At 36.6% G+C, this 13,647-nt stretch overlaps 1 protein-coding gene across 1 annotated transcript in view; it reads left to right on the plus strand.

Moving 5' to 3' along the window:
• Positions 1-13,647, plus strand: part of FOXK2 (forkhead box K2) — a 46,093-nt gene that overhangs the window by 27,116 nt on the left and 5,330 nt on the right. The window contains exons 2-5 of the mRNA XM_010579486.1: positions 6,180-6,374; positions 9,162-9,309; positions 9,758-9,904; positions 12,826-13,019. Coding sequence (XP_010577788.1) covers positions 6,180-6,374; positions 9,162-9,309; positions 9,758-9,904; positions 12,826-13,019 — 684 coding nt within the window. The remainder of the gene's footprint in view (positions 1-6,179; positions 6,375-9,161; positions 9,310-9,757; positions 9,905-12,825; positions 13,020-13,647) is intronic.

Here is a 13,647-nt window from a genome sequence, read left to right on the forward strand (position 1 = left end):
AGGGTAGACAGGGTGAGCCAGCCACTTTATCCTTGGTATGGGAATTGTTGCGTTTTTCCAAGTTAACAGAAGTTACTTCTTTCAGGAATCTCCAAGACATGGAGTTGCATCTCTTCTTACAGATTTCCTAGTGGTTTGTGTGTGTCAGTTTGATCTGAGAGAGGAACCGAGCTCAGCTCTTTCTTTAGAGATGCACCTTTTTCTCAGGACATGAAGGCTCAATACACAGACTTTACAAAGACTGAATTTTTTACCTCCATGGTATTTCTAGTTGCTTTTGTAAAGACTCATCTTTTAAGACTTGCTTTTTTAAATAATTGGTTAAAAAAATAGCTAGATCTAGTTTATAGTTAATTTCCTAATAATCTATTGTGATGAAATCACTAATAAATGAAGCAGCAAATGGAGAAAAGATGAAATTGTGGTCCTTGTTCTTTCATACTAGAATTTACCCATTAGCAGGAAGTCATACAAATTGTGATTTCCAAGTACCATGTTCCTATGGACACTTGAATGCCACCCAGTTTTGACATGCTGGTCTTAGATTTCATTGACAGCTGTTACGTTGAATGGTGCAGAGGAAGTGGTACCCATGTGTGGCTTTCTAACCTTGTAGAATTGGGGTCAGTGCTGTTACTCATCAGTGACTGGGGACATGGGACAGAGAGTACCTGTTGCAGGTCACAGATAATGCCAAATTGGGGGTGAGGAATGGTTAATATGCTGGAGGGCAGGGCTGACATCTAGAGGGATGCTGGCAAGCTGGAGGAACTGACTGACAGGAACCTTGTGAAGTTCAGCAAAGACAAATGTAAAATCCTGTGTCTGGGTTGGCTAAAGGCTGGGAATGACTGACTGGGGAGCAGCTCTGCAGAGGAGGACTGGGGGGTCCTGGGGGAGAGGAGGTTGTATGTGTTTCAGCTGTGCACCTTTGTGATGATGGAGTCTGGCCTTGTATTGGGCAGTCACGGTGTCTGGTTTTGGGCCCCCAGTACAAACAAAACTGATGACAAACTGGAGAGGTGAGGAGGGGGGCTGCTGAGATGCTTAGGGAGCTGGCACATATGGCATATGAGGAGAGGCTAAAGGACCTCGATTTTTTTTTTAATTTTTTTTTTTAATTTGCCTGGAGAAGCCCAAAGGTGGATCTAATTGCAGTCTTCCCCTGCCTAAAGGGTGGTTGTAGAAAAGGTGGAGTCAGACTGTGCTGAGAGGTGCACAGTTCGAGGATGAGCAGCTGTAGCAAGTTGCAACCAAGAAATTATACCTGGACGAATGAGGAAAAACCTTTCACCATTAGAGTGGCTAATTACAGGAATGAATTGCCCAACTCTATCCTTGGAAGGCTTCAAAATTTGATTAGACAAGGCCCTGAACAACCTGGTCTAACTTGGAAGTTAGCCCTGCTTTGAGCAGGAGGTTGGGCTAGAGACCTTCAGAGGTCCCTTGCAAACTCAATTTCTCTGTGGTTCTATCTGAATAATGTAAAAAACCCCAACCAAACCAGCAATTTTTGCTTTACTTTTAAAATACAATTGAATCAAAAGTGGGCCTGGCAACATGCACTGTAGTATCTTGCTGGAAGTATAAATAAAGTAATTGCCTGTGAGGTTCATTTTTACTGGAGTGATGGGGAAAGACTAATTGGGAGGTGAGTCGTTAGTAGGTAGGTAAGAGGAATTAGAAAAGGGATTGGTTTCAAATCTTCCTTCCATGGAGGGGAGGCCATATCTAGAAGTATGGTGATTTCCATGTTTTTTGTTAATTCACTGATCAAAATAGGGGAGGAGAAGGAAGTACGAATAGCATCATCTTAGCCTGCTGTACTGTCAGAGAAAACCTGAGTTGAAAAAGGTCCGTTTTAGTAGTACGGGTGTTGTTAATTACCTCAGTTTCTCTTTGAGGTGAGTTACGCTGTTGCCCATGCTTGTGTTTAAAGTGTTTGAAGTAAAAAATCGACAAAAGTAATATTCCAGATGTTGACTGGGTTCTTTTTTGTGGGTCTTACCTTTTTAATGTAAAAAGTTGAAGCTCTCCTTGGCTCTCAGTAAATCAACAAGAGTTTGAAAACTCTCACCTTATTCTTTTAGATCTGTTTAAAATATAGGGGGATCCTTAAGTTAACTGGTGTTCAGTGTCATAGTCAGTGTGAAAGAATTGAACTATACAGTTGTAACTACCGTGACTTGGGGGGTTATTAGTGCCAAACCCCTGTAATCTATTTGAATGTAAAATCTGGAGGTGCTGATAAAAGGAGCAGTAGGATGGCGGCTTCTGTCCAATTTCTGTCCTGGTTCTTAAAAGACAATTAAAATGGAATAATTCAAAGGATACTGAGGCACTGAGTGTCATAGCAGGGTTTATGTACAGGGAGGAAATTGAATTCCTGCTTCCATGTTTTGGTTCCCCATGTGGAGACAGGATGGAATTCCTCATTTTCAATCAGATGGTATTTTCATATAGGCAGAATTACAAGTGTTTAATTAGCTTTTCCCTGCAGTACAGATAGAACTGCAGAGGGGAAGTGAGAAAATATTAGAAATACAGGTGTGACAAAACTAGACTTGGCACATATTCCCACAAGACGCTTACCTGGCACCCTACAAAGTTGCTAAACTCTTTAGGGGTAGTGCCTAGATCAGCATGTCTCTGTTTTGCTGGGAGCTGTAGAGATAGTAAGAGTTTTCTAGGGAATAGTTTGAAATGATTTGATGCTTCTTGTCTGTTTTCCAGTAGTCAACCCAGAATGAACTTTTTAAAAAAGAATAATTAGGATCATGAGTTGCATTTTAGTTGTGACACCTCTGCTGCAGTTTCCTAGATTGCACACTGTCCTCCTTTGTGATGCTCTGTAGAAAGCACAAGGCAAGTACTCATCATAATCAATAAATGTACAAAATTATTTTAAGTATGGATACTGTGAATAGTTTTTTGAAATACATAAAATACAACACTGGCATGTCAGCTAAATAGTGCTATTTGTTTTCATCACTTAGATACCTAACACACTTTTCATCATGTAATTGTTTAAACATGGATGTTTTGTAAACATTTGTTTTTAGGAATTTGTTGGATCAATCTTGGTGCCTCTGTTTGATTTCCTACTCTGAATGGCATCATCCTACAAAGGAAGAATGGTAGTTAGTTGAGTAGGTGAGGTATAGAGTGACAGCTTGCAAAACTACACCTTTTTTTTTTTTTTTTTTTTTAAGTGGGTTGTATAGATGAGTTTCTTCTGTAGCAACCATCCTGTGGTAGCACATCCTGAAACTATTGCAAACACTTTAAACAGTGAGTAAAATCAAATTCAGCTTGCTGTTGACTAAATGTTTGATCACGTCTCTCCCTGTGGGTGTGCTGTGGTTTTTGTTTAGTTCATTGTATAACTAAAGAATATGCCAAAACCAACTTGATTCTGATCAAATTAGAATGTGTTGCTTGCTTTGATTTTGGAAGTAAATGTAATATGTTTGTGTTAATGCAATTTATTCAGAAAATCTGTTGGTTAGTATACACTCTTTATTCTGCTTTTTGGCTGAATTCCAGCTATAAAAAAAAGTTTCTATTAAAAAAACTGTGTTTACAAATATGAATCAATTGAGAGATGTGGTGTTTTGATAATAATCAGGTGTTTGCATGTTCTAACGAGACAGTGATTTGTAAGTATATTGTGTCATCCTTAATAACGCTGGCCTTTCAAGCTCAGCATGTGAAATGTTGTACACTGTGACAGTGACACCTTTAGGTTTTAGTATAGTTCTTGACTATAAGTTCCGAGTTTGTTTGGCCCATTTATAGCCTATACAGTATCCTTGATTAGTCAAAGCTCCTGGGTTTGGGGGTGTTTTTTGGGTTTGGTTTCTTTGTTTCCCTCCGCCTCCCCATCCCAAACTTGGTCGACATTTGAGAGCACCCTGTCTCTGCTATACTTTGAAATCTGTGCTTTAGTCTTACCTGAGTAAGCTGCACTTACCTTTTTTGTGAAAGATACCCACAGGGGAGATAATGCAGTAAGCTGGTGCAGTAGTGTAAGAAGGGAGATGTTTTAATATGCATACTTACATGGACTGTTGGAGGAGTTGTTGAGTATACGTTTTATGTGTTACTGTATTTCTGGTCTGAGTTGTGAAGATCTACCTCCTCCCCATCCTTACCCCACCCCAGCACTGTAGGACTCTGGTTGCTCATTATTATGGACTGGGTTGTTTTACTAGCCAGTAAGAACTCTAACCAGTGAATGAGCATCTAAAACTATGTCTGGTTCTTCCCACGTTTGTCTTAAGTTGAAATAAGCTTGGTCTGAAAAGCATTAAGTTAAATAGAGGCTATAGAACAGGTGACTAAAATTTAAACCTGTCTCTATGTCCAACAGATGATGTTGTTCACAGATTTTTAGCAAAAACGATGTCTTTGGCTACCCTCTTTGCATACACTTGAGAAGTGGTATTGTCATTATTGCTGATTCACTGAAATGTTTAGAAAACTTTTTTTATTAGCAAAACAGCTGACACCTCTTTCAATTGTCAGTAAAAATATAAGCAAAAAATACTTTCTACTGGAAAAAGTAAAGAAATTAGTTGTTACTGAAGATATTAAAAAAAAAAAAAAAAAAGAAAAAAAGGGAAAAAAAAAAAAAAAACCAACCCAGAAATTGGTCCATTTAACTTTCTTGCTGAAATGCATGTGCAGTTTTTTTGGCATAGATTCTGTTCCTAATTTAGTACATTGAGCGTGTTTCAGAAATAGGTCGTCTGTTAAATTCGGACATGGTCCATACTGAGAAGTAAGACTGAGAGAAAAGGAAGGTCATTGTTGATTCTCTTTTTCGTGATCCTTGGGTATGTATTGTAGGAAAAAAGAATCGCTACAGTGCATGTGGCAAGAAATGTAGTGAAAATCAAATGCTACCTTTGTTCTATAAACATCCTTAGATTAATTTTAAGAAATAAAAACCAAAACACGAGAGCTAGTGTTTTTAAGGCTACTCCACAGCTGAGTGTTCCTTCCAATTCTTACATCACTTTTATGTTTAATATATTTTTCCAGAGAAATGATCACTTTTGTTTACAGTCTGTATCTCGTATTCATAGCTACATTTCTTAGGCCTGTTCCAGCATGCTGTTGTTTCATTTCTTTATAAAACTAGATCTACCCAGAATCACTCTAAAATTTTTTTTTCTAAGGTTTGTTTCTGGGTATTGTGGCAATGGAAAGTCCTTTTCATCATGTGGAAGAGGTGTGTAAATATAATTGTGGGTTTAGTGCTGAGTGTCATTTAACAGCTTAAGAAAGGGCAGATAGTAAAGTTATTTGAACTGTATTTTTATAGATGCTTTTGTTGAGAGAAAATTCAGTTTCTTGTTTACTCAAGCTGTTTATTTAATGAGAAGTTATAAATAGCCTGTTCTGTTTAATTGGGTTAACTTCTAAATGCTATATACAGAGAAGTAGAAAGGAAAATACTCAAAGGTGCATTCATTGTATTTTATTATCCAGATTTTTAAACAATTGCACATTGTTAATTTATCATTAGTCTTTAAATTTGGGCATGCAATCTTTGGTAATATAAAAAAATGGACAATTTATTGAAATTGGCTCTTAAATTCAGCTCTGAAAAAAGATACTTGAGTGTAGTACTACAACAGCAATATACTCTGTAAATGATCAGAATTAGGATTGATATGTGTTAAGTTTAATGAGTATGTTAAGAGAAAAGAAACCAAATCTTTTTAGTTAGACCAGTCTATGAAACCGGGTAGACCTCAAATTGGCCAACATTTACGCTTATGATTAATTTTGATATCATGGACCTACTTGTTTGTTTGCTGAAGCTGTTCTTTGGCATCATAAAATAATAGTCGTTTGTCTTCAAAATAGTACTTCTTTTAGGGATAGTTGCAAGATCAGGATGAGCCTCAAGAAATGTAGAGACAACACATAAACTGCCCTTGTTACAAAGAATTGCATTTTCTTATATTTCTTCCCAAATTTTAAAATTGCTTACTTGGGGATCTTTTTCTGGTCACACTGATCTTTCTGTATGATCTGTAAAATGAAGATGGTTACAGGTAATTACATAAGATACTGTACCTTTTCATTTTTTAAATAAGGTTAGGTGATATGTGCAAGTAATGCAGAAATTCTTATATTCTGTAAACAATTTGTTTTTTATTTTTCAGCTGTACTTTCAGGTTTCCCAGCACAAACATCAAGATAACTTTCACAGCTCTGTCCAATGAAAAGAGAGAAAAACAGGAGGCCCCGGAGTCCCCAGTGAAGCCTGTGCAACCCCAGATCTCTCCCTTAACAATAAACATTCCAGACAACATGGCTCACCTGATCAGCCCTCTCCCTTCTCCCACAGGAACTATCAGGTATTTAAACCCTGCACATTGGATATAGGGCAATACATGGTTACAGGCTTGAGATAGCTTTCTAATTCATTGAAAGTATTTTGCTTTTGTGGTACAAGTTTAGTTGAAGCTCAGCATTACCTGCCTTGGAGAGAAGCACCATTCTGCTAACTAATAAAGTCAGTTGCATGAGCAACCTTTAATATTCAAATTTAATGAGTTAAGTGTGTAACAGTTTGCTCAGAAGCCTGGCATTCTTAGAACAGCAAAGGAGCATATCTTTTTCTTGCATTCCAGGTGATTTAGGTTGCTTTTTACTCTTGCATGCTTATGGCAACACTTTAAATGAGATAAGTCTAAATTATACTATTTTTAAACATTCTCATTAGTTACTGTCCCCCTGAAGTCTATCATCAGAAAAAATGTTTATCATTAGTATGGAAAATAGACTGATCCCTTACTCCAGAAGATTTGTTACTGATGAGTCATAGCTGGAAGTAAACAGATGTTTTACTTAAAATACAGTGTAAGATGTGGAATTTAGTGTAGGGAAGTCTTCTGCAGGGGAGGTTAATCTGGTTTTTTTACTTGCTGTGCTGCTTGATTTGCTAATTGTAGCCATTGTCTGACTTGTTCTTTGGAACCAAACTCAGTTAAACATAAGCAAGCTGTCCTCGCAAACTGATAAAATTAGTTTACATTCAATTTTGAAAACTCATAGAAAGTTCAGGAGCAAGAGTTTATTTAAAGGCACGGAAAATTGTGTTTCAAAGTCACATACATGCTTTTGAAAGTTTTTTCTTCTCCTCTCACTTCCTGTGTCTTCACTTGAGTGAAGGACTGTTAATGCTTGATTTTTAAAAATGTAGATCTGGTTAATGAAATTTGAATGTAAGGGTAATTGACTTCTTTCATGCTTGCCAAGATCTTGATCTCAATATTGTGGTGTTTAATGAGATCTGTATAAATGGTGGAAGTAGAGAGAAAAGAGATCTAGACTTGACTGTATAACAGGTTTGCTTTCTTATTAAAATTCAGGGAAAACATATCTTGCCCAAGAAATGACAGAGCAGCTCATAAATATTTCAGATAATATCACATATATCACCACAGTCTTTGCCTCACTGTGAATTTTGTAATTCTCTTCAGGGCTTTCATGCACCTGTTGACTGTAGTTTATTACCAAAAAAAAAAAAAAAAAAAAAAGATTACACTTTTGAGTCTATTTTGAGAGCAAAGCTTGACAGTTTCTCTTCAAATCATCCTGTTTTGTAGAAGACTTGTAAACTTGCTTTGATTATACCATATGTGTCGCTTTGTCAATATATGCTAAAGTGAGCACAGTAGAGGGATGTTGTCAGCTGATATGTGAAAACATAGAACAGCAGTGACCTATATTTAAAAAAATAAATTAGTTACCCATTTTGGCTCTAATCAAGGATTCTTCCATACAACACTTAAAAAATCCAATCTCCCTTGTATAGTATATCATTAGTAGCAAAACGTTGGTGGATTTCTTGTGATGTGAAGCTTGAAGATTTTTTTTTTTTAATATATATTGCCCAATCTAAAGTGCCTGCCTTGCTTTTGTACGTAAAAAGGGAGGTAGCAAAAAGCTTGAGAGGCCAGGCAGACAAACAAAACTTGACAGATGTAAATTTGTTAAAGCTTTATTGTATAAATCTAAATAACATTCTCTAGCTTTATTGGTTACTCAGTGTTTTGAACCATAGGTTCAATTTAGGTTAAAGATTGTCTTTGGAGATAAAGCTGGTTCTGGGGGCACAGCAGGCTTTGTCATTCTAATTTTTAGTTAACTTTTTTTGAATTTCTGAGGGCTGTTTTGAAATCAGTTACAGCGTGAATTGCTGAGAAGTATACCTCATTGTAGAGAACTGCTGAAATGTTTTTTTGGAGAAGGGGACAGACATCACCCAATGACTGTCTCTTTCCCGTTGGCTAAATGAGAATTTTAGAAGAAAATTGGCTTTGTGCAGCTGTGGTTCCTGTGGACTGTGCAAGGCAGGGAGACAACTGTTAGAAAGATGGTACACTGGAATTATATACAATTATATCTTTGTTTTTCTGTGATGGATAGCAAAACGTGAGGTGTCAAGAGACACTTCATTGGTTTGGCACTATCTTTTGCTTTGTAACAGTGTATCTACTCTGTTGGCCTAATACTGTGTTAAATTAGGTGAGTCAGTGCTACTGCATCCCGTTTACAGATAAATTTATGATTTTTATACATATCTATGTGTGTGTATATGTATGCGCGCATACCTGCAAACACTTAAAATAATGTTGGTTTAGATTTAAATGAGAATCAAACCTTTTTTTCCTCATCGGTCGCTCTATTTTCTCAAACATGCAAAAATACTGCACAGGAGAGACCTTTTTTGAGCGGGCTGAGTACAAGCATATGGCAAAAATTTCAGGCAAGATGTGTTTCTTGTTTCAAATGAGTGTCTTAAAATTTGTGGTTGCTTATGTAGTTGAAGTGGACTTTTCTGTTGGCAAATCTTACACAAATGCAGTTCAACCTAATAAATCAGTTAATCCTTTTTCCTTTGAGGAGGAAAGCCTGAGCTTCATTTGACAGGTTTCTTCCTGCAGTGATTTTAATTCCCATGGATGAGTTAGAAAGGCTTGGAAGATGGGGTTTATAATGGAAATACTGACAGACCCTTAACTGTAGTCTAGAAGCTCTGGTAGTGGGCTTTTCTGCAATAAGAGCTTTTTGATTAGACATAATGTGGTGATATACTGTATAACAAAATAGTAGGATCTTCTTTTTATGCTCTACAGTGCTGCAAATTCCTGCCCATCTAGCCCCCGTGGTGCAGGCTCTTCAGGGTACAAAATGAGTCGTGTAATACCATCTGACCTACATTTAATGGCTGACAATTCACAGTCAGAAAATGACAAGGAAGCATCGGGTGGAGATAGCCCAAAGGTAAACATTGTTTGAAATCAATCCCATAAATCACATCTTAAGTGAATATAAGACTTCTGAAATTTTGTTTGTTAAAATATATACACTAAGTCATAATTTAACGTTACAGACTTTAAAAACAATTTGTAGGTTTTTGTGATTAGATATATTGTATTTATTTATTTATTTATCTCTCTTCCCTTTGTGGGAGGGTCTCTGTGTATTTTCAGTTATATATCTGTTTATAGGCTATCGAGAATTCATTACTGTTGTATGTTTCTCCAAATCTTTAATGTTATCTTAAAATCTGCTAATCAGAAGAGCACAGTTGTCTTAGTTTCTTTTCTGTCTCAAGATTTTGGTCATCCAAAAGTGCCTTTTTTTAATTGTCTTTTGTAAATTTTGATTTAGAAAGGGGCATGTGTATCTTTAAAGTTTATTGATGCAGACTTTTCTTTTTCTTGTACAGGACGACTCTAAGCCACCTTACTCCTATGCACAGCTAATAGTACAAGCAATTACAATGGCACCTGATAAGCAGCTTACACTAAATGGAATTTATACGCACATAACTAAAAATTATCCGTACTACAGGACAGCAGACAAGGGCTGGCAGGTAAATTTGATTTCTGGAATGTTTTTTTTTTAGTTGTAAGTAATACTGGCAGCTGTAAGGTGTCATAAGAAGTCAATTTGTGAGCCTAACAGCCCTTCATGAATAGAATTTGTCAAATGAGTGTTCTGTCTTTTTCCCGATTGTAAGTTCTCCAACAAAGTAGGCAATTTACATTACTCTGTATTTGAAACATTGCTTTATTCATGGATTCTCTAAACCTCTAAGAGGGATACATACAGACTTTTGGGGAAGAAAAGTACAATTGGCACTGTGGATTTAAATATATGTATGCTATCTAGGAATGTGGTTGTGTTCTGTAACTTATACTTGTGTAAACATCTGTATTGTTATCTTGAGATAAAATTAAGATATTAAATGTTAGAAGTTTGGTTATATTTGAAAACAGTGGTCTTGACCATGCAATACAGTGAAGGAACAAGTGTATGTTATCTGTTGTTATCTTGCACTATTATGTGCCCCTTTTTTATTTGTGCAACATAGTCTATTTGTGAACTTGTTTCTGTACTGAGTTAGACCAAACCCTTCAATTCTATAGAATTAATTTCTGCTTTCTTTTCATTTTTAAAGAGACCAACCTTAGCATTTGCCAGGATGACTAACCGAGTATGAATCAGTCTGGGCATAGTCTTTCCAGATAACGCATAAAGGTTCGATGCCTTTGCTGCTGTTTTTAGTTTCAGCAAAGGACAGAAGAGCACAATTAGCAGGACTGGCCAGTTTGCCTGTATAACATTCAGACTGCACTGTTGGTCATGGAGTATCAGTTTCACTGTGTTGCTGCTTAGTACAGTCATGATCTGCAACAGAGGCATGCTCTGAAGTTATTTTCAGGGAAGTAAAACTTGGAGACTGGGGGAGGGGAAAAGTGAAGAAGTGCTAATACTCGCTGTAAAGTAGAAGACTAAAGAATACATGCCATTTCAGTAGTGGAATAGATTTTTAAATATTAATCACATACTTATTTGTCACAGGGCCTATATGAAAGTTGAATCACTCTTAGAGGAATTCCAAGGTTAGCAGGGAATGTAACTCTTCCTAGCTTTTTGTTAATGGTTTGGCAAGTGAAGGGCTTAGCTGTTGTTGTGGCTAGGAAGTCTCTTTTGTTTCCTTTTCGCACATAAGCAGTGCAGAATCCTTGCTGCAGTCATACTAACAGATCTGTTTTAGCAACAAGATTCTGTTTATAAAACGTTGGTGTGCTTTTTGCTTCCTATTCTGAAATATCTTGAATATCTGTGAGTATAATGCTTCTTTATGTAAGCATCATGGAACCAAACGTGCATACACTGTAATGCATGGTTAAAGAATTCTGCCTTAGAACAGTGTATGTATTTAGATGTATAATACTTCACAGAACCAAGGTGATAGACACAGCAGACGTAGTATGTTCTGGAATAATTAATTAGCACCTATTCATAAAAACAATTGGAAAAGCTGAAAATCAGGTGCTCTTCAGTCACTAGTCATATAAAGCACTGCTACAACCCTAACAGGTGTACCCCATGTGTGAATAGCTCTGCTAGCTTTTATCCATCAGGTGTTAGATTACAGTTAGGGTGACTTATAGATGTTTTAAATAATATTTGAGGCCATATATGCACATATTATTCAAAACATAGAGTACATACATGTGTATAGTATCCAAATCCTATACCTTAATAAATAGTATTGACGTATTTGTATCCTTTATTATATAAAGGTCTCATTTTGTTGAGCACTTGACTCTTCTTCATGAACTTACTTCAGCAGGTACTTTTGGATCTACTTTTTTATTCTAGCATATGGAGAAATAAATACAATTTATAAACACGTTCTTGGCATCTTTCTAGTTCTGTTTCAATTTTTGGCAGGGAAAACCATTTCTGGTTTCATCAGTTTGCATTTAAGAAACCATACATGGTTATCATTGCTTTAAGTTTTCCAAACTTGCCATCAAGGTCATGAACTCAGACATTTGAGTAAGATTTGCACTTGATTTTGCAAATTTTTGAGAGCTTTTGATAACATAAAACTTTTTCTCCATTTTTCCCCCTGTTCCACCACAAGTGTTTCAGTATGTATGCCTATCGTTATTTTCTTCTTGTTCAGTGATAATATTTAGAGAGATTTGGGGTTTATCTCTTTAAAAAAATAAAAAAAATTTTAAAAAATTATATATGCAAAGTCAAGCATAGGTACAGCCACTTCAGGGTGTTACCAGTTTTCTGCATCTCTGATTGAAGAATTGCGTGTGTTTCTAGCATAGTGAGGATAAAGGAATGTGCAAACTACTAGAGTGCAGTAACAAAGATCTCACTGAAGAGCTGTTTTAGGACCTACTGCCATTTGTTGTTTTTCTAGACACACTAAATCCTTGGCTCCTTTGTTGAGACAGACTGGACTGTGGGTGAACTCACAACAATCTAGCTGCATTTGGAACTTGTGTAATTTAACCTTTTCTTTCTGTATTGTGGAACAGTAACAGGATTATCATATAAGATCAGGATCAGCATATGCTGTATTTTACTGGCCCTCCTAGAATGAACTCACATTTTCTTTGACACCTGGGGAAGGGTGGTGTATGAAGACAGATAATTTTTTTTTTTTACACTGCATTATATGCAAGTATTTGTAGTGTTCCAGCAGTTTGTTGCAATCACCATGTTTCTCATTAGAGAATTAAGTTGGATTCCTGTTATTGCCGCATTAGCATACTGGGTTTTTTAATTGTTGGGAAAGATTTGAAAAATGCAAGAGTCCTTTCAGGTTTATCGCACTGCCTTTGTAGTGCTCTGAGTTCTGTTGAATTAAGGAATTAAAGACCTGAACCCCGAGTCTCCTATAGTACGAACTGCTGCAGTAGGCCACATTCTGACTTGGAAAAGTTATATGAATTCTACATATTTTTTTATGTTCCATAGAATTCAATACGTCACAATCTCTCTCTGAATCGTTATTTCATCAAAGTACCACGTTCCCAGGAAGAACCAGGCAAAGGCTCATTCTGGAGGATAGACCCTGCCTCTGAAAGCAAATTAATAGAGCAGGCTTTTAGGAAAAGGCGGCCTAGGGGAGTACCTTGCTTTAGAACCCCTCTGGGACCACTCTCTTCTAGGTAAGGAAAAACAGATGAACAAAAAGACTATGGCTGTTGTTTAATCTTCAGGCTGATGCAGACTTGATAGTTTTGGATACAGTCACAAGTTTAGTAATTTAATTTCATCCAGACTCAGTATTTGAATTCTGTATGATTTACTAGGAGGCTGCCCCATACACTAGGCTTGTTTTTATTGCTTGTTTTTAGTGTTAACGAACTGACTCAGTTTGCATAACTAACTATCAGATTGTTAATGTAAGCAAGCCTTGGTGTACCTTTGGTTTTTTGGTTTTTTTTTTTTAACAGAGTTATAATTTTAATTTCTAACTGCCACCTACTGCATTTTAAAACTGTTTGCAAAGAAAATTATCAAATACCAGCTACCATTTTATTGAACTTAGAGATGACAATTATGTATTTAGTTTTATAATGTCCAAGCAGAATTCATGATGGGGAAATACATGGGTTTAAATTACTCCCTCTGTAAAGTTACGGCCTTTCTGCTGGAGCAGATCTTTTATTACTTGCCCTGTAGACTGAGATTTGCTCATCATTCTTCTCCACCAGAAGAAATGTTCATGTTTCACAGATTGTTTAGAGAGTCTCCCTAAGAAGGCGCCCAGCCACTTCTTCTGCATTAACTATA

This window comes from Haliaeetus leucocephalus, unplaced genomic scaffold (genome assembly GCF_000737465.1).
Source record: "Haliaeetus leucocephalus isolate CR32 unplaced genomic scaffold, Haliaeetus_leucocephalus-4.0 Scaffold657, whole genome shotgun sequence".
Classification (NCBI taxonomy): Eukaryota; Metazoa; Chordata; class Aves; order Accipitriformes; family Accipitridae; genus Haliaeetus; species Haliaeetus leucocephalus.